The sequence below is a fragment of the Molothrus aeneus genome, chromosome 10 (assembly GCF_037042795.1).
Source record: "Molothrus aeneus isolate 106 chromosome 10, BPBGC_Maene_1.0, whole genome shotgun sequence".
Lineage (NCBI taxonomy): Eukaryota > Metazoa > Chordata > Aves > Passeriformes > Icteridae > Molothrus > Molothrus aeneus.
Window position 1 is genome coordinate 16,317,649 of NC_089655.1, and position 25,198 is coordinate 16,342,846.

At 52.5% G+C, this 25,198-nt stretch overlaps 2 protein-coding genes and 3 non-coding genes across 5 annotated transcripts; 1 reads left to right on the plus strand and 4 right to left on the minus strand.

Moving 5' to 3' along the window:
• Window positions 1–1,333: 1,333 nt before the first annotated feature.
• Window positions 1,334–7,052, plus strand: B3GNT7 (UDP-GlcNAc:betaGal beta-1,3-N-acetylglucosaminyltransferase 7). Its single transcript, XM_066556701.1, has 2 exons — window positions 1,334–1,416; window positions 5,552–7,052. The coding sequence occupies exons 1-2, from the start codon at window positions 1,406–1,408 to the stop codon at window positions 6,750–6,752; spliced, it is 1,212 nt and encodes a 403-aa protein (XP_066412798.1). The 5' UTR covers window positions 1,334–1,405; the 3' UTR covers window positions 6,753–7,052.
• A 3,981-nt stretch (window positions 7,053–11,033) lies between these two features.
• Window positions 11,034–18,348, minus strand: NCL (nucleolin). The gene is made up of 15 exons (XM_066556839.1): window positions 18,216–18,348; window positions 17,483–17,590; window positions 16,592–16,883; window positions 16,127–16,279; window positions 15,578–15,754; window positions 15,351–15,434; window positions 14,962–15,097; window positions 14,585–14,721; window positions 14,119–14,245; window positions 13,771–13,904; window positions 13,297–13,420; window positions 13,044–13,189; window positions 12,428–12,554; window positions 11,756–11,976; window positions 11,034–11,522 (listed from the first exon to the last, which is right to left on the minus strand). Exons 1-15 carry the CDS (start codon window positions 18,231–18,233, stop codon window positions 11,440–11,442), a joined length of 2,067 nt encoding a protein of 688 aa, XP_066412936.1. The 5' UTR covers window positions 18,234–18,348; the 3' UTR covers window positions 11,034–11,439.
• LOC136560955 (small nucleolar RNA SNORA75) lies at window positions 12,102–12,242 on the minus strand. The gene has a single exon (XR_010784233.1). It is a non-coding gene; the product is annotated as a small nucleolar RNA SNORA75 (small nucleolar RNA).
• Window positions 12,858–12,934, minus strand: LOC136560958 (small nucleolar RNA SNORD20). The gene has a single exon (XR_010784236.1). It is a non-coding gene; the product is annotated as a small nucleolar RNA SNORD20 (small nucleolar RNA).
• Window positions 15,177–15,246, minus strand: LOC136560957 (small nucleolar RNA SNORD82). Its single transcript, XR_010784235.1, has one exon. It is a non-coding gene; the product is annotated as a small nucleolar RNA SNORD82 (small nucleolar RNA).
• Window positions 18,349–25,198: the final 6,850 nt, after the last annotated feature.

Sequence of the window (25,198 nt, forward strand, 5' to 3'; positions counted from 1 at the left end):
GGAATCAGGAAAGGTATGTATGGACTTTTGGTGATAAGGACATGGGATGCTGTAGAGCTGGTGCAGCTTGTTTGGGCAATGTTTCCTGGGGAGCTTTCACAGGCCCCAGGACACAGAGCTGCAGGGCACCTGGGAAAGCGATAAGCTGAGATAAGGAGAGAGAAACAGATCTGGAGAAAGCTATGCAGTCTTCCTCCCCAAACTGAGCTGGACATGGATTTTTCTTGGTGCTGTTTGAGTAGCAGGGGTTGTGTGGGTCCCTCTACATGTCCAGTCTTTGAAAGAAGAGTCTTTCCCATGAGAAGCTCAGTGTGTCCAGTGGGTTGTGAGAGCTGTAGGAGACCCTGACCCTCATCATGAAAAATGCAGAGGAACTGTTCAGAAAGGGACTGGGATATCTCTGCTGGACAGGAAAGGAAATATTGCAAATTTCCTGCAGGCTTCCCAGCCTGGCTTCATGGCAGACATGAGCAGCTGGTGGGATTGGGAGGGTGACAAAAAAGGGAGATATCAGAAATTAGAAGGACTGATTTTTATGGCTGAAAAACACCTGCAACTGAAACATTACATTTAAAAGGAAAAGAAGGTCTTTAATCTGCTTCTTAATGGGCAATGGGATGTCTCATACTGATTCGCTCTAGCAGGAGTGCTGGTGAAACTGCATCTGAACAAGGGCTGAAGGAACAGTTTGAAAGGACCCCTCACCTGGCTGTGATGCAATTGGAAATTTGACCCATGAGAGGTCCAGTATGCTGAGCAGGCACCTTCCTGCTGCAGCAACTCCCCGTCAACTCCCTACACCCCCAGGTGTGCTGTGGGTCCCAGGAAATGTGTGAGTCCTGGGCAGAGCATGGATGTCTGGGTGAGACTGGAGTCCTGGGCAGAGTATTGGTCCTTGACAAGGTGTGGACCCTGAGTGAGATGTGGGTCGTGGGGGAAGGGTGGGTCCCAGGAGAGGTGGGACCGGGAGGCACATTAAAGACTCTGGGGCAGAGCTGATGCACCCCAGAGAGGGCACAGTACACAAGAAGCCGGACTAGGACGCCCCCGAGTTCCCAGATCCTGGTGCGAGTGCCATCAGCAGCGGGGAGGGTCCTCAGGGGGACGTGTGGGGTGTCACCCTTAAACTCCTTGCCCAGGGAGCACTGGGGAGGTGTCTGTCTGCTGGGGCGGGCGGGGGGGGACGGGACAGAGGGGCAGGGTAAGAGTTAACCTACCTGCTCTGCCATCCATCTCTAGGCTCCACCTCGGAGGGAGAGGGGAGGGAAAAGAGAGGAAAAAAAAAAAAAAAAAAAGAAAGAACGAAAAAAGAAGAGGAGGAGGAGGAGGAAGAGTGCAGAGAGAAGCGCCCGGACCGCGGGCAGCCCGGCCAGCAGCGGAGCGGCCGCCCCGTCCCACTCCCAGCATGTTCCAGTGGTGAGTGATCTCCGGGGAGCGCGGAGCCCGAGCCCCGCTCCTGTCCCGCTCCCGCACCGAATCCCGGTATCCCTGGCTCCGCCGTCCCGTGTCCTCCGCTCCCGCTGCCCGGCGCTGCCGTCCCGACGCTGCCCAGAGCCGGGGGACTGCGAGGACCCCTCCGCACCGGGTCTCTCTCTCCCGTCGCCCCGGGGGTGGCTGGCCGGGGAAGGACAGCTCTGGTGGGGACGGTGGGCGTGCGGAAGCGACTAAGGACGGAGTGTGTCATTCGTCCCCTGTCCGTCTGTCCCCATCCCAGGAGCGACCCTCCCGCCGCCGCGGCTCTGCGGGGCTCCCGGGCGGGGTCTCGCTGGCCGCGGTACCCGGAGAAGGCTCTCTGGGGCTCCGCTCCCGACACAAATTTCTCTCTATCTCGGGGCACCGGAGCTCCGGCCCGGCGGGAGGCAGGACGGGGGCAACGGGCAGGGGCGACCGGTCGGTGCCCCCAGTCCCTGGGGATGCCTTTCCCAGCTTTTCCCTGAAAAGAGCTGGTTTGTGTGGAGGCGCCGGGGGCAGCAGGGCCTCCAGCCCTGCCGCTGGTGTCCCGTCGCACGGCAGCGCCAGCCTGGGGGCAGATGCCCTCGGCCGGGGCAATACTCGGGGTTTCGGCTCTTGGCCCTTCCCCAGAAGCGTGGTTTTACGGCCTTGTATTTAAACCAGGCTTTTATGGGGAGGGGACGCATGTCCGGGCACCCACATGGCGAGCTGTGGCCCCGCTTGGTGCTTGCACCCAGCTATTGCACAGGCTACTTCTGGGGACATGTGGTTTCTTTCTGCCCAGCATCTGCCCCTTTATAAGATCCCCTCTCCAAATCCTTGGCGCTGCCAACAGAGAGGACTCTATACTGGTGGTGCCTCCAGTGACTGGGTCTAACTGAGGGGCCAGCAAAAGCCCCTATCACAAAAATATATAGCGCTGGCGGATCAAAGAGGTTTTCATGTGAATCCAAAGTGAATGGGATAGGGATAGAGAGCCCCTGTCTCCCGGGGCCTCATCTGCCCCCGAGCATCAAGACGTGAAAGGGATACTGCCCACCTCTAATTTGGAGTTTATATTTAACTGCCTGGTGGCAAAGCCACCTCACAGGGAGGCTTTTGAAGTTTCCTTGGTGGATAAAAGGGAAGAGAAGGAGCATGTTAAGACCTTTTGAAAGCTCTCTTGATGGCACCAACACCAGCAGTTGGGGCAGACAGACCTGACTGGCACCGATGGCAGACCCCCCAAATCCTTGATTTGATATGGGAATTGCCTGCGGTTGTGGCTCAGGGTCCTCTCAGTCTCCGCCGCTTTCCTGGCAGTGCAGGGACAGGGTTTCTGCAGGGCAGAGGTGGCTGTGGGTCTCCTGGTTCCTGCTGGACCTGGTGGGACCCCATGGTTTGCAGTCAGACCAGTAGGAAAAATCCCAAATAGGTTCTTGTAACAAAGCAGGAATTGCACTGGTGAGAACTAGGAATCAGGGTCCACTGAAGGAAGGAGGAATAAGTTTCTGTGCTGTTGTGCAACACCTCACCTATAAACATACCCAGGCCACTTGATGCTCCACCTCTTAATAAAAGCTGGAGTTTTCCCTTCAGCCCTGGGTCAGAACCTTCTGTCCCAAGGAGAGTAATGGGTGTCAGTGCACCCATGCACTGTTAGGCAGAGTCTGCCGAGGCTGGGACCATCTGTGCCAGTTAGTGACAACCCTACCTATGCAAATTGTTAAAATTTGTATCAGTAATTCCCTGTCCTTTGGCTTCTGGGGAACCTTTGGCCATCCTTCAGGCTGAGTATCTTATCACTTGTTGTCCTTGGATGGCGGGGAGTGTAAAAATGCGGTGGGACAGGACAGGATGGGATGGGATTGATGCAAATGAAATTACTGTACAGGGTGACAGGGGTTATTTCTGCAGCATAAATTATGCAGCATTTTCTTGCCGGGTATGGATGAGAGGTTTTAAACATTGCTTGGCTGTTCTTGGAGTAAAGTTGTATTAGAACTGAAGGGTTTGTAAGAATAAGCTCAAAGCTGTGCAGACAGGGCTGGAGAGGGTTAAGGGAATGGTGAGATCTAATCAGAACTGCTCCCTCATCAGTCTCAGATGAGTGGCCACATACAAAACCGGATGAGGAATATCTATCCATTTATCCTTAATTACTTATTTCCACGCTCGCTCCCACAGTCCACACTAGTGATCACAGTTTTCCCAGGACAACGTTGAGCTCAAAAGTTCTTTGTGCTTCAGAACGAAGCCAGAGACAGGAGCTCCTGAAAGTTCCTGGTTCCCTTCTGGGACTCCTGCATTTCAGGGTGAGTGGAATCCCCTAGCACAGTGTTGTCTCCTGCCCTGGGGAGTCTGATGACCTATAGGGTGTCCCATAAGTGCTTTGGTGCAGCCTGAGGCCCAAAACTCCAGCAGCTTCATGGTGGTTCTGATCACAATCCAGTTCCCAGGTCTAGGAGAGTTTTGCAGCTTTTGGGGGGTTTTTTGTCTATCTGGAATATACTTGGGTTAAATGTTTCAGATTTCAGCCCCAAGCTCCTTCTCTGGAGTGTCCTGAAGTGAAGGTGCCATCTGCCTGCTAGAGATGATTCTGGATTTTTCTGGCTCTTACAGGAGCAAGGGGCTGCGGGCTGTCCCCAGTGGGTGTCACCCAGGCTGGGATGTGCTTCTACATGAAGAGGACAGGCACAGGGGCATCCCAAGACAGTGCCACATCTGTCTCCATCAGCTCCACAACACAGTGGCAGAAAAAGGGAGTTCAGGGACTGCCAAGCACCTTGTGTCAGAGCAGACAGAGATGGGGCTGCCCTTGGGAAGCTGTTGGGAGTAGAGACAAGGAGCTCAGCTGCCATCCTCCCATGCCCAGTGCTCATCTGCCCAGGGAGACGGCCCAAGGCAGCTGGAACACGCAGGATTGAGGCAGGAGGAAGTTGGTACAGTGTGCAAGCTGTGGAGGGAGCTGAGCGCTCAGGAGCTACGTTGTGCAGCTGGGCAGAGAGGGCAGTTCCCCTCCTCTGTGGCAGTGGGATGAGAAACCCACCTTTAGCTGAATGGAAAAGCAGGCTGGGGAGGAACTGTGCATCAATAATCTCCAAGTCCAGCCTTCCTGCAGTCCCAAGGATCTCAGGAGGATCCTGCTTAAGCTTCCCATGAACTCCATCCAGGGTTTGCTCCTGAGCCAGCAGCTTCCCAGGGCTATAGGTCTGCATAGAGGAGAGCAGCAGGATGGCCCCAGAAAGAACTGGGTTTGATCTACTCATGGCCTGCACACCCTGGGCATGCAGACACCTGGTTTGTCACAGGCTGGGAAAATCTGCCCACCCAATCTGCCCTGCATCTGCTGCTCCTTATCACCACAAAGGAAGCAATGGGACCCAAGAGCTGCCCAAATGCCCAGGAGTGCCCCCAGAAATACTGGCTCCCAATATGGTTGTAGGGTTGGGGATGTCTTTTTCCCACTGAACCATGAAATTTGACTCAAATGGCTTTCTTTTTTTGTCCTGATGTGCCATTTTGAAATTAAACAGCAATGCTAGTTTCATGTTGACTCTTATGGCCTTCCCAGCTCTCAGTGCTGTGTAACCTGTGATGCCAGTCTAGGCCATGGACAGTATGTCTGTCTTGCAGCTAAGGCTTTTGTGGAAAAGATAATTCCCTCCTGCTCTTGTCCTAAACTACAATTTTCAGATGGCTGAAACAGCAGTTTCTCTTGGGATTTTCTCCTGAAACAGCTGCCTTGCTGAAACTCTCACCCTGACTTCTCTCTCTCTCAGGCCATTTTCATTTCTCCTGTGAACCCTTCCCTGATCTTAGTACTGGGGTTACCAGATGACACTGCAATCACCCCCAATACCTTGTGCCTGTCCCTACAGTTAAGTGTGGCCCCAAAGCCACCCCACAAGCAGGGGGTGGAGTCTAGCACAAGCAGGATACAGCTGGGAAGAGTATGCATTGAGGTGTTCTGCAGCTCTTCCCACAAGGTTTTTCCTCCTCAAAAGGTGATGGAACACAGATTATGAGCATCCCATGATGTCTCAAGAAAGTGCTTTTGCAGACAAGCCTCTTAAAGCCTGTATACTCTTCTCCTTAACCCCTTGTCTCTTCCCTTTAGGAAGAAGACCATCTACAAAACAGTTTGTCTCTCCTTCTTGCTGATCATTACAGTGACGGTGCTGCAGCGTGGCATGGCCCCAAACCAGTTCATGCAGAGCCAGCAGCAGAAAGAACTGCCCCCTTCAGAGCCCTTGAAATCACAGAAGAGAGACAACACCTTCTCCATCAGCAACAGTTTCTGGAAGACCAAGAAGGAGAAAGCTCCTGTGAAGGAGGAGAGCGTGACAGCAAAGCAAACAAAATCCTGGGATGTCACCACTACCAACTGCTCAGCCAACCAGAACTTCAGCAAGGTGGATTGGTTCAAAGGGCTGGAGCCCAACTTCCAGCAGTTCCTGCTCTATCGGCACTGCCGCTACTTCCCAATGCTGATCAACCACCCAGAGAAGTGCAGCGGGGATGTCTACCTGCTCATTGTGGTCAAGTCCATCATCACACAGCACGACCGCCGCGAGGCCATCCGCAGGACCTGGGGCCAAGAGAAGGAGGTGGAGGGCAAGAGGATCAGGACGCTGTTCTTGCTGGGCACCGCCTCCAAGGAGGAGGAGAGAGCCAACCACCAGAAACTGCTAGATTATGAGAACCACATCTATGGGGACATCTTGCAGTGGGATTTCCTGGACAGCTTCTTCAACCTCACCCTCAAAGAGGTCCATTTCCTGAAGTGGGTCGACATCTACTGTGACAATGTCCACTTCATCTTCAAAGGCGACGATGATGTGTTTGTGAGTCCCAGCAATATCCTGGAGTTCCTGGAGGACAAGAAGGAGGGAGAGGACCTCTTTGTGGGGGATGTCCTCCACAGGGCCAGGCCAATCCGTAAGAAGGAGAACAAGTACTACATCCCCAGTGCCCTCTACAAAAAAAACATCTACCCACCCTATGCAGGGGGTGGGGGCTTCATCATGGATGGAGCTCTGGCCAAGAGGCTGCACAAGGCCTCAGAGACACTGGAGCTGTACCCCATCGATGACGTCTTCCTAGGGATGTGCTTGGAGGTCCTTAAAGTGTCACCTGTTGGGCACGAGGGCTTCAAGACTTTTGGTATTGTGAAAAACAAGAACAGCAAGATGAACAAGGAGCCATGTTTTTACCGGAGTATGTTGGTGGTTCATAAACTGCTGCCTCCAGAATTGCTCCAAATGTGGGACTTGGTCCACAGTAACTTGACATGCTCAAGAAAACTCAATGTCCTTTAGCTCAGTCTCTCTGGAGAGCTGGGACTGCAGGAGCTGGGACAACAGATCCCTGCTCTGGGGTGGGGTGAGCCTCCGCTGGTGGCACACAAATCCTTCAGGGGCACTGCCCTCCGGGGTGAGGAGGGCAGAGACACTGCACTCACGGGCAGGGCTTGTTCCTGTACTGTATTGTGGTTCACATATCTCCAGCTGGGTTGGGGGTTGCTGAAAAAGAGAAAAAAACCAACAAAACATGACAAGTCTAGCACAAAATGGAGAGAGGGCAAAGAGGTTTGTGCTCTGCTTTAGGTACCTCCTCCACAGCAGCATGATGAGTGGAGAAGTGGAGGGAGGCAGGGAGGGATGTGGCACTGGCATTTTTTGGAGATGTTCAGGGTCTGGCTATCCAGGGAAGCTGCTCCAAGGGAGTTCAACCAATTACAAGTGCATCGACCCCTCCTGACTCAAAAATCATGGGATTTCATTATCTCAAATTTCTCCTCTATGTAAGGTCTTCGTAACATTGACCCTGTATGCATTGGATTCACCCCCACCAAAGTCCTCTGTGTCCCCATATGCAGTTGGGGAAAGGGGCTCTTCTCTGAGGCTGGCCCTCAACAGCCCTGAGTCCCTGTTAGGGTTTCAGCCTGGCAGTTGGGGAACTGGGGTCCTTGTCCCTGTCAGAGGGACCCAGGCAACGGTGGCTCCCAGCACCAGCCTGGGCTGTGCCTGGCTCCCCAGCCCCTCTGCATGTGGCCTCAGAGGAATGCACCCAGCTGAAATTCCTCAGGGATTTGTTCCTCCTGGCAGGAAAGAGACTAGGCCAGCAGCCCTTGACTGTGGCCAAGGAAGAGGTGGAGAAAAAGTGGTGCCCCCCCTTGGAGTGCCCCAGGGATTTGTCACTTCTGGGACCCAACTTCCTGGGCATCCCAGGGGGTGCTGTGGGGAGACCCTCTCCGTGCTGCACAGCTGCCATCATGGCTTTGCCTTGCAGGGGAACAACAGCCCCAAAGGCTCTGTGTGTGGCTGCTTCGGGTTCAGCCCTGGTTTGTCAGCGGCTGTGATGCTCCAGGGTAGGCTGGAGACATTGGTCCTGCTCTGGCATGAGAAGCAGGGTCCAAGGGGACAAAGTGAAGAAAAGCTGGTGTTTCACACGTCTGCTCCTCTCAGGGTTGTTGCAGTATTTATTCTACAGGCTGAGATTGAAGCATGACAGGAAATGGTGTCACAAGACATGGCCTTTTTTCTTCAGGCTAAAAGGGCCACGAGCTCTTGAGGGGAGCCCTGGGCTGGTTGCTTTGGTGGAAACCACCCAACAGAGAGACATGTGGCCACACAAGGGCCACGGATGCTGTCCAGCCACTGACTGCAGGCATGAGCAAAGGCCACAGGAATGTGCAAAGCCACACATGCTCACACACGTGCTCCCAGGCACAGGCTCCACACACACAGATGTCCCTGTGTGTAGGGCTGACATGCCCAGATGTCCCTGCAGGGCTGGACACACACAGCCACATCCATGGCCCTGACCACGCACAGCAAAACGCGGGCACAGATGCCCTTAACTCTCTCTCCCTCTGTGGTGCCAGACATTGAAAGGAAAAAAATTTTACTACCTCAAAGGTCCCCCTGTGCAGTGCCTTTTTTTTTTCCCTTTCTCTTATTTTTTTAATGCATTCTGGAAACAGGCCTTTTTCATTTACTCCAAGTACATTTCCCAGGTTAGAAAACAAATAAAAAAGAGCATAAACCAGTCAAAAAGGGCACCCACATGCCAAGCCACACCACTCTCTGTTCAGATGAGATGCAGATTGAAGAGAAGGAAGAGAAAGAGCCAGTGCTGCCCAGGGCTCAGCTGGTGGTGATACTGTGAAACTGGATGTACAATGCACCCGGTCCCTGGAGCAGCAGGGCAGAGTCCTGAGGGCATTTTTGGTACCCACTGGGCTTAGGCAGCACTCAACTCTTTCCTTTTCCCCTCCTCTCCCTCCTTCAAACAGGAGTGAGTTCAGAAACACTTTCCAAATCAATACCTCCATAATTTATGTCAGGTACAGTACTTTAGCCTGTACATTTATTCTGGATGCAGGGTCAGCTCTCGCTCTCTGTATCAATGTGTATGGTGAGCCAGGGCTGTGTGCAGACATCTCTCAGTGTTCTTCATCTGGTGGGACCTGTACAGAGAAACCTTGTAGAGTTTGGTAAATATTCTAGTTTCTAAATAAAGGTTAAAAGAAGAAGAAAAAAATCCTACAAGACTTCACCTCATGTCATTACTAGTGAATTTCTACTGGGAACAAAACCTGGCAATGTGCTACAGTGACAAAACTGACTTCTTGGAATGGGCAACTGGGGACTGAAGCTGCCCTGTTCCAGTTTTTGGCACAGCTTCCTTGTGGAGCTGGGCACGGTAACCAGGCTGGTGGGTATTTTTTCTCTTTCATGCACTCCTCCACCTTCATCTCAAACTAAACTTCAGATCCTCCTGGTGCCCTGCAGGGAGGAGCTTCTCATGTCAACCAACCTCTGTGGCAAAAGCCACCTCAGCAGGGCTGGGAACTCACTGGTTTTGTTGAGCACTCTCTCCTTGTGCAGAAGGAGATGGGCACTCCTGTCCCTGTTACCCTCCCCACAGCAGGACGTTGCTCACTTCCACAGCCAAAGCAGCACCATGGGGTAACACAGCCCCTGGTCATGAGGTTCCAACCTGGCTGGGGTGAAGAGGAAAGGCACAGGTGAACCTGTGGGTCTTACCTTGGCCTTTGGACACCGAGGGGCTGTTTCCAGAGCTAGCACCCAGCTCGGACACTCCCGGTGCTGGGGAGCAGACAGATCAGCAAAGGGGACCAGGACACACTCTATTGGCAGGCTGGGCTGGCTTTCCCAGGGCACCAAAAATTTCATACGCATGGACAAAACACAGGCGCTCAGTGGATGCACTCATGGATACTCCTGCCCATTCCCTCTCCAGTGTGACCCCACGCTGTCACATGCCACTGTGTGCCACGTGTCCAGCAGTGGGAGCAGGGCCCATGTGCGGTGCGGACGCGTCTCGGGCCGGGGCTCCCCGGCAGTGCCCTCGGAGCTGCCCCGGTATGGAAGCGGCTCCGGCCGGGGCTCCCCGGCAGTGCCCTCGGAGCTGCCCCGGTATGGAAGCGGCTCCGGCCGGGGCTCCCCGGCAGTGCCCTCGGAGCTGCCCCGGTATGGAAGCGGCTCCGGCCGGGGCTCCCCGGCAGTGCCCTCGGAGCTGCCCCCTCGCGCACGGCGGGAAGGACGCAGAGCGCGGGCCGGTGCTGCCCCCTGGCGGCCGCGCCGCCCCTCCGACCATTTGCCGCCGGGCCGCGGGTGCGGCTCCAAAATGGCCGATGGCGAAGGGCCGGGAGAGGCTGGGTAAGGGCCGGGGGCGATGGCACACAGCACACAAACCGCACAGCTCTCCAGCTGAAGCGAGCCCAGACACCACCGGGTTAGTTTTGATCACAGGGAATGGCCTTTGACAAGGCTCGATGTTGGGAAGCCAGGGAGAAATGGCCACAGCAGCGTGAGTGGCTGCAGAGGCTCAGCAGGGCAGGGAGGGTCCCAGCAGTGGCCGTGTGCCAGGTGGGTGGGACAGGCTGACCAAGGCCGGAGCTGGCACGGGCCAAGTGCCAGGGCAGGGGTAGAGGACACTAAGGGACCCCATACCCAGGAATGCTCAGCTATGCAGCCCTGCCTTCTGTGCCTATTTTCTGCATCCACTAGTCTGGGAAAACCATGTACTCCCAAACAGCTGCCACTGCAGGGCAGCATGCTGTGCCTGGCTAGAAAAACCAGCCAGTGACCTCTGCCACAGGACTGAGGCCCTTCATCCCCAGCCTGGTGCCTGACCTTGCATGAGGAAGGACAGCAGGCCTGAGACTGGTTACAAACAAGCAGCCACTTAGCCCAGACTTCTGCTCACAGTTAGGGGCAAGAAGAGATGATTCGGAATGAAGCACAAGAGAAAATACTTGGAGGAGAGAGCAACTGAACTGCAGGGCCTTAGTACAAGATCTGATTTACTTCGTTTAAAAAGAAAGTAGAAAAGCAAATGGCTAGCAAGCACCATCACAGCATCCTCAGTTAAAAAAAAAAAAAAAAAAAGAGAGAGCTTACCTTGGCCATCATAATCCTTTCCCCTACTTCCTGCTAACAGCATGCATACACTGCTGGAGCAGAGCAGGACAGAAGCTGCTGCTGTGACACCAATGACCTTAACCCAAAAGAGGGAAGGCTACAGACAGCCTGTTTCTCACAGCCTGGCTTCATTTAGTGGCACAGAAGTAACACGAACCAGTTTAGGTCCTTTAATCTGTCCAAGACAGGGTGCTAAAGCACAAATGATAAAACATTCTGCATTTTTACAGCAAAAATGCTACAGAAGTTTATAGGAAAAAAAAATTTTTTACATGGGTAAAACATTATAAATTCAAGACAACTCACAGACAAGGGGTAAATTCCCACATCTATCACTCTTTGTTTTAAAAAGTTCATTTGAACAGGCAAGCAGTCAAAATGGCTTGCTCTCTCTTCCTTGAAATGAAAATTTTATCTTCCAAGTGGCTCACAGTACTGCTTCGCTTCTTGGAATGTCCTCCGAAGGCTCCGCCAAGATCAAAGGAGAATAAAAACCCCCGGAGTCCTTAGAGATAGTCTCGGAGAGCAGGAAAAGGGAAAGGAAAGGGGAAGTTTATTCAAACTTGATCTTCTTCCCTTGTGGCTTGTGATCTCCACCTCCTCCTCTGCCTCCTCGGAAGCCACCTCCTCCTCTACCTAGAAAGAAAATTATTGCAAAAAGCAGAGTTACCACTATAGTATTTATACGCACACAAATATATTGCAGTGCTATATCTATACCACTGCCCTTCCAAACCCATCCTGGCACGGGACAGAAAATAAATTCACATCCAATATTCTCTAGTAGCTCTACACCATAACCCCAAGAATGGCTTAGGGTTCATTTTGGAGCACACCCCCTCTGAACAGCAGCATTTGCTTTCTCTTACCTCCAAATCCACCTCTGCCACCACCTCTGCCACCAAATCCACCTCTTCCTCCTCGGCCACCTCCTCTGCCACCACGACCACCAAATCCACCGCCACGCTGGAAGTCACCCTTTGGCTTGGCAAAATCAAGGGTCACTTTGTTTCCATCTATCTCTCCATCTTCCATGGCTTCCTTAGCTGCTTTGGCATCTTCTGCAGAGCTGAAGTCCACAAACCCAAATCTAGGAAACAGGTTACAAGAACAACAGTCAGTCGAATTTCACGAGCTGCAGCACCACCTACAGGCTCCTGACAGAAAACCTTTCAGAATCAAACACCAGCACTTCTGCACCCCACGGGATGTGTCACTTGTAGTTCAGCAGTGGCTAATCACAATCGATGGAGCCCCAGTGTGAGTTTGCCAGTACTGTACAGTTAATTTTCTTCTCGTGCGAATCCATCAGCTGCCACGGAGATTTGTTGGCAGGAAGGAGCTCATTGAGAAGAGGTGAGAAGTGAGCATGTGCTGCCCTCCACCAGTGGACCCAAAGCTGTGTGTTCCCTGCTCCCACCCCGTTTACCAGCTTCATAGAACCACCCACATGAGCGTGAGAAACACCCTGTGTTGCAGAGATCAGCTTAAGTGAGGTGCTCTGTAGCACCTGAACCCAGCCCAGGTGATGTTTAACCCACCCTTTAGATGATCCAGTGTCTCTGTCTGTGACTATCCTTGCGCTTATTGAGCCTTCGAACGATTCTCTTAACGTCTCCTCTGTGGTGTCCTCAGAAAGGCCTCTGACAAACAATGTTTTGCTTTGCTCTGTGAAAAGGGAGCACATTCAGAATTCATTCAGCCTGAGCAAGGCAACCTTCAGCTTCATAACATCACATCCAGCTTGCGTTACTGGCTCCCAGAATAGCTCTTAGGGATAAAGGGATTGTTTGCAAGGAGCAGCTCAAGCACCTGGAGTCCATGGAAACTTTTTCAGGACTGCAGTTAGAGCCTGGCATCAAAGGATTTCCATCAGCCAACCTGATACTGTCAAATTAAGTTTGCTCCACTCCTTTTTTTAAAATAGATGCTTGCACCTTATCAGCAATGATAACAACTGTACAAACACTGCTGGATCAGCACTTGACTATCTAGAGGAATTTAACAATAGTTTCATCAGTATTTCAGATAATCAGTCATCATATCCAGCACACTTGCTTACAATGTTTGGCATGTTTGTTTTTTTTTAAAGCAGCCCCAGATTTGCCTGCATGGTGCTCTCCTGCCACAGCTGGAGATCAAACATGGAACACTTACGACTGAATCCTCCTCCTCGTGCATTTGTGTTTCCTTTCTGCGCACTGAATTCCAGTCTGATTGTTCTGCCTTCAATCTCTGTGTTGTTATAGGAATTAAATGCCTCTCTGGCATCCTCAGTTGTGGCAAAATCTACATATGCATACCTGTGTGGAGAGGAAGATTCCAGTCATCCGGGGAACAACAGGGGATACCTTGGAGGCAAGTCACTAGCAATGCCAGCCTGGGGGGTCAAGTGAAAGGCACAACCTACCCTTTAGGCCTGCCCTGGTTGTTCTGTGGCACCTTGATGGAAGAAGCTTTCTTAAACACTTCTTGGAGAGTCTCTTCTGTAGCAGCATACGAGAGGTTGTTGACAATTAGGGTCTTCGACTCTCCTATGGGGAAAAGTCAGTGCTGTTAAGTGCAGGTTTGGAGGAGAACTCTTGTTCTCTAGTTACCAGACTCTGCCAAAGGGTTAAGAATACTCAGTTGCCCTTTCCTCACCTCAAGGTGAGGCACAAAGCAAAATCCAACCCTGTTTTATTCACTGAGACCAGTCGCCCCCCTTGTCTGAAACATGCAGTAGAGACAAAGTGCATAGGATGCAGAGCACAAGTCAGGCAAAATTTATGGTATCCTGATCTTTTTGTAGTATTTTAAGTTGGCATACCCCCAGGAACTTCTGAAGCAAGTGGAAATGAATCCTGAATGCCATCTGTATGCATGGTATCAGTATGGAAAGTACCTTTCTGATGTTCTTGCTGGCTCTTCTCACCAGTGAAGTCAATGACCACGGCACGACCCTCAATTTCTGTACCCTGCTTCTCCTCCAGAGCTTTGTTCGCCTCAGCTTCTGTTTTAAATTCAATGTAGGCCATCCTACAACACAGAAAAGAATGTAAGCAAATGCCTCCTTCAAAGAAAAACAAAGTATGCGAATGAGGGGGGAACAATGTAGAAGAAAAATGCTGCAAAAAAGTAGGACAACTAATGCAGCAGGTTCCTTAAGGTAGCCAAAGGACATGTAAGCTTATCAGAATATGCCAAGAGCTAAAGGAACAGCAAACACACAACAGTCCTCTCAGCTACACACCCTTTGCTGCTCCCATCCTTGTTCATCACTATCCGGACCTCCACTGCATTTTCAAACACCTCCCTGATGTCATCCTCGGTTATGCGGTAGGGCAGGTTCTTCAAAAACAGTGTTCTGGCATCTCTCTCTGCAGAGACAAGTTACTTTCAGGTTACCAGCTAAAAATCCCTCCTGATCTACACTGCCAGTTCAGTGAGACTCAGCAAGTTGATCCAGCAGAAATTAAGAGCAAGCATTCACATTTTCAGAAGCTGCAAAAGCAACTGTAACAAGAGTTAAAGAAACTGCTGTGCTTCTCTTAAGGGCATCAAGTTCAAAAAACAGGTCCTAAAGTTTCAGAAAGAAACCTATTTCTTCCTCAGCCCTCCCAATATGGACTATTTCTTGGGATCACCTTTGCAGATATTCCAGTCTGAACTTGTATATCTGTATGTAAGCGTTTTAGAAACTCCTAATTGGGCCATACCTTTCTTGTCTTCTTTCATAGCTTCCTTGCTCTTTGCTTTTTCCAGTTTGACTTCCAAACCCATTAACTTCTTTCCATTCATCTGGAGAGCTTTATCCAGATCCTCAGCAGATGAGAAGTCCACATAGCCGAACCGCCTGAAAGAACAGCATCCTTGAGGTCTCTGATCCATCTCTGGCAGCAGAGACCACAAACACAAACCTAACACCAGAGAGGTCCTGGCTGGTCAGGTTCCAGGCAAAGTTAAACCCTCACCACTACCAAGCAACCACCCCAGCATCTTGAGGGGAAACCAGCACCAGCACACTTGGACCCCTGTGAACAAATTAGTGCCAAATAAAAGAAAATTATCAGCAAAATTCTACTGATGAACTCACTTGGAAGCACCAATTCTGACATCTACAACTTCAATATTCTTCTTCCCAAAGAATTCTCTGAGGCCAGTCTTCAGCTCCTCAAACTCCTTGGTGCAGACCAAATTTCCAACAAATAGAGAGAAAGCTGATGTGGGTCCTTTAAATGAAAAGACAGTAAAATGGTGGTTTTTTTAAGGCAGCTTTTAAAATTGGGAGCCAGAGTCCAAACAGCTTTAGCACATCAGTTTTTGCTCAAAAGTGACATCATATTTCAGTATTAAGTCCCTTATAATCATCATTTGTGCTGGAAGCCCCACCCCTGACATCCTGGACCTTCACAGTTACATTCCTCATGTAACAGAGTCCAATCACAGTCCATTAAACAAGCATCATTTGATGATCCCACTTACCATCAGTTTTCTTCTTCTTAGGCTCTGGTGCACTTTTATTGGTCATTTCTTTCTTCCTCTTTCCAGGTGCTTCCTTGACAGGTTCTGTGCCAGAAAAAAAAAAACCAACACTGAAAAATACAGAATTTTTCCTAAACTGAATCAACACAGGAGCATTAATCTTTACATCAGTCATACACAAAACCTCCTGTTACTCAGCAGCTGTAAGATTTTGAACTTTAACTCACTTTCATCTTCACTTTCCTCCTCATCCTCCTCCTCTTCATCATCATCCTCATCCTCATCCTCCTCCTCATCTTCCTCATCTTCAGATTCTGCTGCCTTGGCTTTCACTGGTGCAGCCTTGGCTGGAGTGGTTTTCTTCACTGGAACAGGGGCTGTGTCCATAGCTTCATCTTCAGACTCTGAAACAAGATGAGCACAGTATTTAGACAGTTCCACATTAAGTGCCTTTTGAAACTAAGATAACAAAATGCTGTTGAGCAAAATGTTTCTCATGCCTCCTGAAATTTGTATGTTCTCAGGAAAAAAGTTTAATACACTTAATTTTTATAAAACATGTCTTTCTGCCTTGAATTTTACTGTATTAAAAAATCCAAAACCTGTTCACCAATAGTAAAAAGTTTTACTGACAATAGTGTAATTAACACCCATTCAACAACATGGACAACAGCAACCAGCTAAAACCAGCTGAGCACACACTGCATCACTCCCATTATCTTTTGAGCTACCTCCCTCCCCCAGGTCCCTATAAGTGTTTAATAAACATCTTATACCATCCTCTTCGTCATCATCCTCATCATCCTCTTCATCCTCATCCTCCTCCTCAGACTCCTGCTTTGCTGGCACAGCTGCAGGCTTTTTGGCTGGTACTGCTGCAGGCTTTTTGGCTGCAGGCTTCACAGGCATTGGTGGTTCCTCCTCCTCATCTGCACCAACAGTACCACAAGTCTTTACTACTAAGGTTCAATGAATCAGGTAAAAACTACTTAGAGCTTCCCAAAAGTTTAGGAAAGAGCAATCAAGAAACAAGATGTTTTACAGGCTGTGTGTAAGGCAGCTGCAGCCCAAGCTCTCCTCCATACTTTACCCATTGCCCACCTCTCCTTCATAACCCCTCTTTAATCAATGAAACCACCCCCCAGTATTAAATCATACAAATCTTTCAATTCCAAAGGTACTCATATTTAATAACTTGATTGAACCATCTTTAGTCCATGTGTATTTCTAAGGTAACTTACCAGAATCTTCTTCATCCTCCTCCTCCTCCTCCTCATCATCTTCGTCATCATCTTCATCATCTTCTTCTTCACTCTCCTCCTTCTTGGCATTCTTTCCATTTTTTGCTCCTTTGGTTAGGACAGCAGCCTTTTTAGGAGTTGGAGTAACACCCTTTTTGGGCTGTGGAGTAGCCACAACCTTCTTTGCAGGTGTAACTGCCTTTTTTGCAGGAGTAGCAACTTTTTTGGCAGGAGTTGCAGCCTTCTTGGCCGGAGTAACAGCAACTTTCTGTGGTTTCTTCTGGGGGATCATCTGAAAGACACATTAGTGTAAAACTCATGGTGGCCTGTTTAATCTACCATTACTTCACTATCAGACAAACATACAGCAAGTAAAATCTAAAGAATATCCTTCTGATAGGTTTTGTTAAGTTACTTTAAATGCCCACCCTGATGAATCAATAAGCCCAAACTCAGCTTTTTCATGCTTTGAGGAGCCTACTTATGGAACATCAAAGCACCTCTAAATTCCCTGGTCCTGATCCAAGACCAGCGGTGTATATTAGCATTCAGCATCTTGGAATTTTTACACTTGCACATAAGCAGATGTGACAAATGTCATACTGCTTATTACTAGGCTAATTAGGTACCCACTTGCTTATCAGCTTTGGGACAGCGACCAATCGCTTTAAGACCCCAACAGTATTTCCAAAAGCCTGGAATTACAGGCCTGGCATTTTGAGCTATTTTTCCCTATGCTGCTTTAGCCTTATAAAATCCAGTTTATTCTTCAGCCACAGTTTAGTGAGGAACACGGACAGTTTATTGATACGCTGTTACAGTGTAACCCACAACCCTCACGACACTTCTGTAACACGTGCATCCTTTTGACTCCATCTCTAGATCAATCACCTCTTCTCCGCTGCTCTCCTCTAGGTCAGAGGACTCCTCTTCCTCACTTTCCTCGAACTTTTTCGGGGGAGGAGCCATTTTTTTCTGTTTGATCTGATTCTTCGGGGTCTGAAAGAGAGCGGGAGCAGCACGTTTAGCTCCCGTGCTCACCCGGGCTGCCTGCGAGCGCTCGCTCCGGCGGGCAATTGTCCCCACCACGTGGCCGCCCTCTGGCCCCCGCGGCGCTCAGGGGGCCGCCCGGGGGCTGCGGGGTCGCTCCCGCCGGTGTGCGGGGCCTTCCCGGGAGCGCGGGGCCTTTCCCGAGAGCAGGGCGCGCTCCCACGTGCTCGCTGTCCCCGCGCCCCACGTGGCCGCACTGTGACGTAGCCCCACCCCCCCCATCCGCGCGCGCTCGCACGCGGGGCCCATCCGCGCCCCTCACACACACGGACCCCCAACCCCGCACCCCGCTGCCCTCCCGCCCCGCGCCCCCGCCCGCGGCCGCCGCACGGAGCACAGCGGGACAAGGGGGGGCTTGAATCCGCTACCTCCGGGCCCGCGGCCCCTCCCCTCGCCGCCATCTTCACGGCGAGCGAGAGCAGGCCTAGAGCCACCGCGCGGCCCGAGCGCACGGCGGCGAGAAGGCGGCCCGGCTCCCTCCCCCATCCGCCGCCATCCGCACCCGCCCGCTCCGTCATGGCGGCGTCCGCCCGCTGCCCGCCCGGCGGCTGCGCCCCCCCCCCCACGCCCTCACCTTGGTAATCTTCACCATGATGGCGGCGGTGCCTGGCGGCGCAGGGGCGGCGGCTGAGCTGTGTCGGGAGCGGGGCGGGCGCGTCCGGCGGGGCGGCGGCGCGGGGGGATCGGGCCGCGGGCGGGCGGCGGGAGCGGCGGGGACGCGCGGGCGGCCGGACCGGGCACTGACACGAAAGAGCGAGCGCGCGCCCCTTCCGCCCCCTTTGCTAGCCCCGCGCCAGGCTCCGCCCCCACCGCCCCCGCCCCGACCAATCGCCGCGCGCGCCGCGCCGCCCGGCCAATGGTCGCCCCCGCCCCTCGAGCCGCCGCGCCAATCGGCGGGCGCCTTCCAGCCCCGGGGCCGTGCGGCGGGGGGCGAGCGCGGGGGGACACACCGCCCGCCCGGGAGGACTCGGCCGCAGCCAATGGGACAGAGGCAGCTCGGCGCCTGCGCGCTGATTGGGCGGCGAGGCCGGGCCAAGGGCGAGCACGTGGCGGGCGGCGGCCACGTGGTGGGGCCGGGCGGGGGTCCCGGGGGTCCGGGCAGAGACCGGGGGTGTGACGGGTCCCGGGGGTCCGGGCAGAGACCGGGGGTGTGACGGGTCCCGGTGGTCCGGGCAGAGACAGGGGGTGTGACGGGTCCCGGAGCTCGGGCAGAGACCGGGGGTGTAACGGGTCCCGGGGGTCCGGGCAGAGACCGGCCGTGTGACGGCTCCCGGAGCTCGGGCAGAGACCGGGCGTGTGACGGTTCCCGGGGGTCCGGCAGAGACCGGCGCCGGGAGAGACGCTGCCATTCCCCGGCGGTCCCGGCTGCCCCGGCCGGCCCTGCGGCAGCTCGGCGTCTGGCGTGCAACTGTGCCCGGACACGCTTTTGCCTTCCGCTTTGGGACTGGGTTCGCCCCGGCGCTGTCCCTGCCACCCATTCTGCCTGGCCCCGCGTCCCCTCCCCGACCCTCGGGAGGCACTAAGCACCCGTGGAAAGCTCGAAGAAACGTCCGTAGGAGCCGGTCAGTGTGCTGCTGCTGCTGAGGTTGCAGTTGGCACAGGAGCGTTCTGTAGTTGCCGTCCTCCACTGCTTCAGGCTGGGAGAAAAGGCCCAAAGTGGAAGAGAAAAATAAGCCTGAGCTTGCCTGATGGATGCTTTTGAATTCAGTCACTGCAAGAAGACACCACCTTTCTCCCTGTGGAATTTTCCCCCGGTGGCTATAAAGTCGGGGTAGAAATGACCCCAGGGCAGAATTGGTACCCCTGTTTCACTTGTCACTGTGCTGGCAGGGGTGGGTGCTGCCTTGCCCCTACCTGACAGAGCAACCTCCATTGCTGGGGTTTCCCCAGTGCCTTATCTCCCCTACCACTTCAAACTGGGCACTCAGCCAGCTCCTGGGGGCTCCTGACTCAGCCATGGGTGACTCGAGCAGTTTGCTCTTCCAAGGCCTACTTGAGATAAGCACCTGACTTGGGGAACATGAGATCCTAGTGAGCCCTAGAATAAAAATGCAGACTCTCAATGAATGCTGTCCTTCACTGATGCCCTTGAGGGCACCCCCCAGGATTGTTCAGTGCCACCTGAAGCAAGGGACACACTGTGGGTAAGGCAACATACCTGGCCCTAGGCTGTCCTAGTGCCTCTTTCTCCTCTGCTGGGTAAGAGAGGCAGTTTCCAGGCAAGCTGAGCCATAGTTAAAGGCACCTGCTCACTGAGAGGGGATGAGATCAATCAGCCTCTCCAGGAGTAAGCCAAGCCTGTGGAGAGCCTGCCACCATCAGCCAGTATGGGGAGGGAAGGAGCTGGAATGGAGTGGGATAGTGCCCCTGTTCCAGCCCTGGTCACATGCATGCAGAGAGATGGGGATCCCACCTGGGAAAACCCCTTGTGTAGGGCAGCTGGGCCCTGCCTGTGAAATAGCAATGCCTGGCTCATGTCCCACTGTGTGCTGCAGGAGCTGTCCCCAAGTGGGGACACTGCATTGGGGAAGCAGTGACACAGACCAAGTGTGGCCCAAGGGGATGCAGAGGGATGGAATGCAACACAGAGAGACCTGAAAGTGATTTTTAACTGTCTGAAGCAAGAGCTGATTGCACTCTCCTCACCATGCATGTAGTGCAACAAAAATTGTGTACCATGACTGCTTGAACAGCTCTGCTGCCTGTGCTGGGGCTGGCCTTGGTTCCTCCATGTGCTGTGGGAGGCTGGTTTGTCATGAGAAAGGTACATCTGTAGCTTTGCTTTAGCCAGGGGCAGTTTTGGCAGCTGGGACACTGCATGTGTCCAGTGGCAGTGCCAGCAGTGGGATCTGCACAGGGCTGGGCTGGCAGCAGGCCAGTCTTGGTTCCCAACCCTGGCAGGGGACTTCTCAGTATGGCCTGTGTTCTGTCCCTTTCCCCAGCAGTGTGTTGGAAGCTTGTCCTTGCCTCTGGCATCTCTGAGGCTGCAGCAGAACCCAGCATCTGGGGAAAGGAGCACAGCACCCTGTGCAGAGGAGTGAGAACCAGCACTGCCCATGGGACTGTGTAATCCATGCTCTGGATCAATCCATGCTCTGTGTCCATCCATGCTCTGTGTTAATCCATTCTCCATGTCAATCCATGCTCTGTGTCCATCCATAATCTGTGTCAATCCATGCTCTGGGTCAATCCATGCACTGTATTAATCCATGCTCTGAGTCAATCCATGCTCCATATCAATCCATGCTCCATATCAATCCATGCTCCATATCAATCCATAATCTGTGTCAATCCATGCTCTGTATCAATTCATGCACTGTGTTAATCCATGCTCTGTATCAATCCATGCTCTGTGTCAATCCATGCACTGTATTAATCCATGCTCCATGTCAATCCATGCTCTGTGTCCATCCATGCTCTGTGTTAATCCATTCTCCATGTCAATCCATGCTCTGTGTTAATCTCTGCTCTGTGTCAATCCATTCTCCATGTCAATCCATGCTCTGAGTTAATCCATGGTCCATATCAATCCATGCTCCATATCAATCCATAATCTGTGTCAATCCATGCTCTGTATCAATTCATGCACGGTATTAATCCATTCTCCATGTCAATCCATGTTCTGTATCAATCCTTGCACTGTATTAATCCATGCTCTGTATCAATCCATGCTCTGTGTCAATCCATGCTCTGTGTCAATCCATGCACTGTATTAATCCACGCTCTGCATCAATCCATGCTCCATGTCAATCCATGCACTGTTATCCACGCACCATTGAGCAGGTCTGGATATGGCCCAACCTGCCAGCTGCTGCTGTGGCCAAAAAGGGCCCAGGATACTGCAGAGAGGAAAGCAGCCAGGACTTTGCAGATGCCAGAGTTTAGGCTGGGCTGTTCCCTGTATCCCATGTGTGGCCAGGATTTTACAGCCCTAGCACTGGGCAGGATGATGCCAGAGTGGAGCAAGGCCAGCCTTTTTCTGGGACACACCACATTGCAGGGCTGTCCCTGCTGTGGCACTGCACAGCCCAGCTCCTCTGCAGGCAGCTCCAGGAATTTCAAGGCCGAGGGAAGTCTCACAGAGAAGCATCAATGAGAAGGGTAATTAGGCCAAAATAGCAGGTTTGTCAGCTCCATTTGTGCAGTAAATATACTTCAGGTCCTTTTATGGCTGTCTCTTGTTGTTGCATGTCAGTGGCTAGGGAGTGTTGATATAATTCCACAGTTAAAGAGAATTTAGCTGGTTCAGTGGAGACCCCAGGAGGGATTTGCCATAGATTCTCAGTTTCTGGCATGGCAGAGGCTCACCCCTGTGCTTTTCCCGAGCCTTGCAGCGCTGGGAACACCATACCCGGCTGCTGCTGCCCAGGGCTGGGGGGAGCTGGGCTGCGCGGCAAACGCGCTCCCCAAAATCCAGGAGAGCTGGGTGGCCAGCCCGAGTGGGAGCCCCGCAGGAATCACAGATGAGGTGAGTTCCAAACGTCCTGTTCAGCCTGTGGCCGGTCGCGGCTGCGTGTTTCCACTAGATGGTGACAAAAGGCTGCGCGTCCCGAGCGAGAACCCGGGGACAGCCGGCTCCCCCAGAGCCTCCCTGGGCGCAGCGGAGCGGGACATCCCGCCCTGCCTCCTCCGTCGCTCCCGGGACATCCCGGCGTGCATTTGGTATGAGCAGCAGCCAAGTGCAGGCCGGAGGGGAAAAGTTTTACCTGTGGCTGGTGCAGGCGTCTGCTGCCAAAAAATTGTCTCCAGCAAACACCCAGGGGGTCCTCAGACAAGGGGAAACGAGCTAGAAAAGCGATGAAACGTGTCCTTGAGCACCCCAGTGTGACATCACCTGCTATGTGGTCTGAGCAGTGGCATGGCTAAGGTGACAGAAAACAAAACAAACAAACAACTAAACAAACAAAAACCCCCAAACAAACAAACAAAAACCCCTACCAAAGCCCACTATAAAAGCAAATTTACAAATCCCAGGTCTGGGTGCTGCTCAAAACTTCTTGAATAACCCTGTGCTCCACTGTCAAATCCTTTTCTCCTCTTGGTGCCCACCTCACTCCACCATGGTGCTCCTGTGCCAGCAGGTACCACAGCTGATGGATGGTGACACAGCAGCACCAGGCACTCAGGGCTTGGCCTCTCTCTTCCCAACTGCACCGTTCCCCAGGCTCTGATTAATGCAGGACAGAAAATGAGATGGGGCTGTGTAGCAGTCTAATTAAGTATTTTCTTCATTATCCCTGTCTGTGCCAAGAGGAGAGTCCTCAAGGATGATGAGTATGAAGTGGGTGCAGGGCTTGCTGTGACAAATGGCACTTAATTCAAGTAGTCACAGACAAGTGCACGTCCTCTGCCTTAAAATGGGCAGCCTGGGACACGCTGGCCTGCAGAGATGAAAGTCAACAGTGCCTGGCAGAGTATGGGATTTCTTCTCTGGGGAGTATCCTTTCTTCAGATGGGATGCTGCAGGAACTGGCATGGGCCCCTGGAGCCAGGCATGCCCATTGTCACTCTGGCAGAGGCTGGGTGATAACCCAGCACCTCTCTGTGCCATTTCCTGGGGTTCATGGACGAGGAAGCCTGCAGGTGACACTCACAGAGAGTTTTGTACATGCAGATTTAGTCTCCACATGACCTCCAAGTATTCCTTGTAGTGATAATTTCTGGTACACTGAAAAGGAGGTGTTAGTTTCCAGAAGGAGCCAATTCCCCTAAGATGTCCCTTCTGGCAGGCCAGTTCCTCTCCCCAACACCCCTGACCTGGAGCAGGCAGAAGGATCTTGTGGTCTGCTTGTGAGCCCCCAGCAAGCCCACAGAGCCACCCAGAGCCTCCCAGCCAGGTGGGCTCCCCTCTGGATCTGCTCAGCAGGAGACAAGTGCAGCCCTGGAAAAAAGGATGTGTGAGGGAAAAGTGGGACTGGAATAGGACTTGCAGCAGGTGTGAGATAAAGAAGACAAACCAGGGGAATGTGGAGCAATTTGGGTGGTGAGAGGAGACCTTGGGAGCACCCTTCTCTCTCTATTGGAGTAGAGAAACTCCAAGTGGAGAAAGTCAGTGAGATGGGAGTAGGCAGGCATGTTGAAGCAATGCATGCAAATCCTTTATAAGCCAGGGGAAGTCAATCCGGAGCAAAGCTACAGGTGATCCCAGTTCAGCAATGCCAGCCCAGCAGCCAGAGCCTGTCACACTTCCATGCAACTGCACATCTTCCTGCATTGTCCTGCAGCATTTGGGAAGGCTTTCCAGGAGCTCTGTGGAGACAGCCCAGAGGAGGAAGCTCCTCTTTGCATTGGGCATTTCTGTGCATCCTATTCATCTCCCAGAGCTGGGGCAATAGGGAATAGAATCCAGACAAGCACTGGGTCTCCAGGGATGGCTGTCAAGGCATTCAGGTAAAACATCTGCACACTCTTGTGGCTTAGCACATCTGCCCCTTGGTACAGCCCATGGAGCAGTGACCTGGGGCTTTGTCTCTGTTCCCATTTTACCTGCTGGAAGCTCCCTCTGCTCCCAGGCCTGTGTTGGGCTATTTCCATTTCACGGCAGCTCCTGGGCACAAGGCCAGTGGAAGGCAGACGCTCTGCCTGGAACAAATCCAAACCAGGGGATTTTTTTTTCCTTTTTTTCCTTCTCAAAAAAAAAAAAAAAAAAAAAAAAATTAAAATTGAATCTTTGTTGAGTTCAAACTGGAAAAGCAGGAGTCTCTCCTCACTCCCCGTATAAGGTCACCAGATTGATCCCCATATACCATTCACTTAAGAATTGAACTCAATGATTCTTGTGGGTCCTTTCCAACTCAGAAGATTCTGTGATATCAGTTTATTTTTGTGTTTGTATCTGAGTGAGGGGGTGAGCTCATCCCTGCTTGGGAGCCACATGCCACATGCCCCCCTCACTCAGCAAAGGCAGTGGGCAGCATGGCATGGTGAACCTGGGGCTGCCCCCTATCCTCACCTCTAGCACCAGAACAGAACCAAATAACATCAGGGAGAGCAGAGCCACAAACACACATGTGTCCCCAGTATAGCATGTCCCAGCCTCTGCCAGGGAGCAAGAGCCAAAACTGCTTTAGGAAACAGGCATCAGTGCCAGTGGGAAATGCTGGCTGGCTTCTTCGGCTCAGTGGAAAATGTTCTATCATTCCCCTAAGAGCTTCTGTCCTGTGCTCTCCCAGCTAAAGTTGCCCACTGAGCCTCATCCATGGAATTTGCAAAGGCCCTGTCCCCGCTTGCTGCTGAGAGGGAACAGCCACCCCAAGGGCTCTCATGGTTCCATGGTCCAGCCATGGGCTGAGCTTTTTAGAAAGGGTTACTTTGCACTTGACTGTGCCTGCAGAGCTGAAGGACCGGGGCAGGTGTCAAGGTGTACAGACCACCTGTGAGCCTGGGAGAAGTCAGAGCTTGGGAGCTGGGGAGACTGAGCCCATCCAGATTTCACCATCCATCTGCTCCCCTGCAGCAAGCTCCATCAAAAGGAGGTCAAAAGTAAGAGCTGAAAGTGCTTTTCCAGCCCAGACCACTCTCAGACTGTTTGTGCCTCATCCCAGCAGCACACTGGGC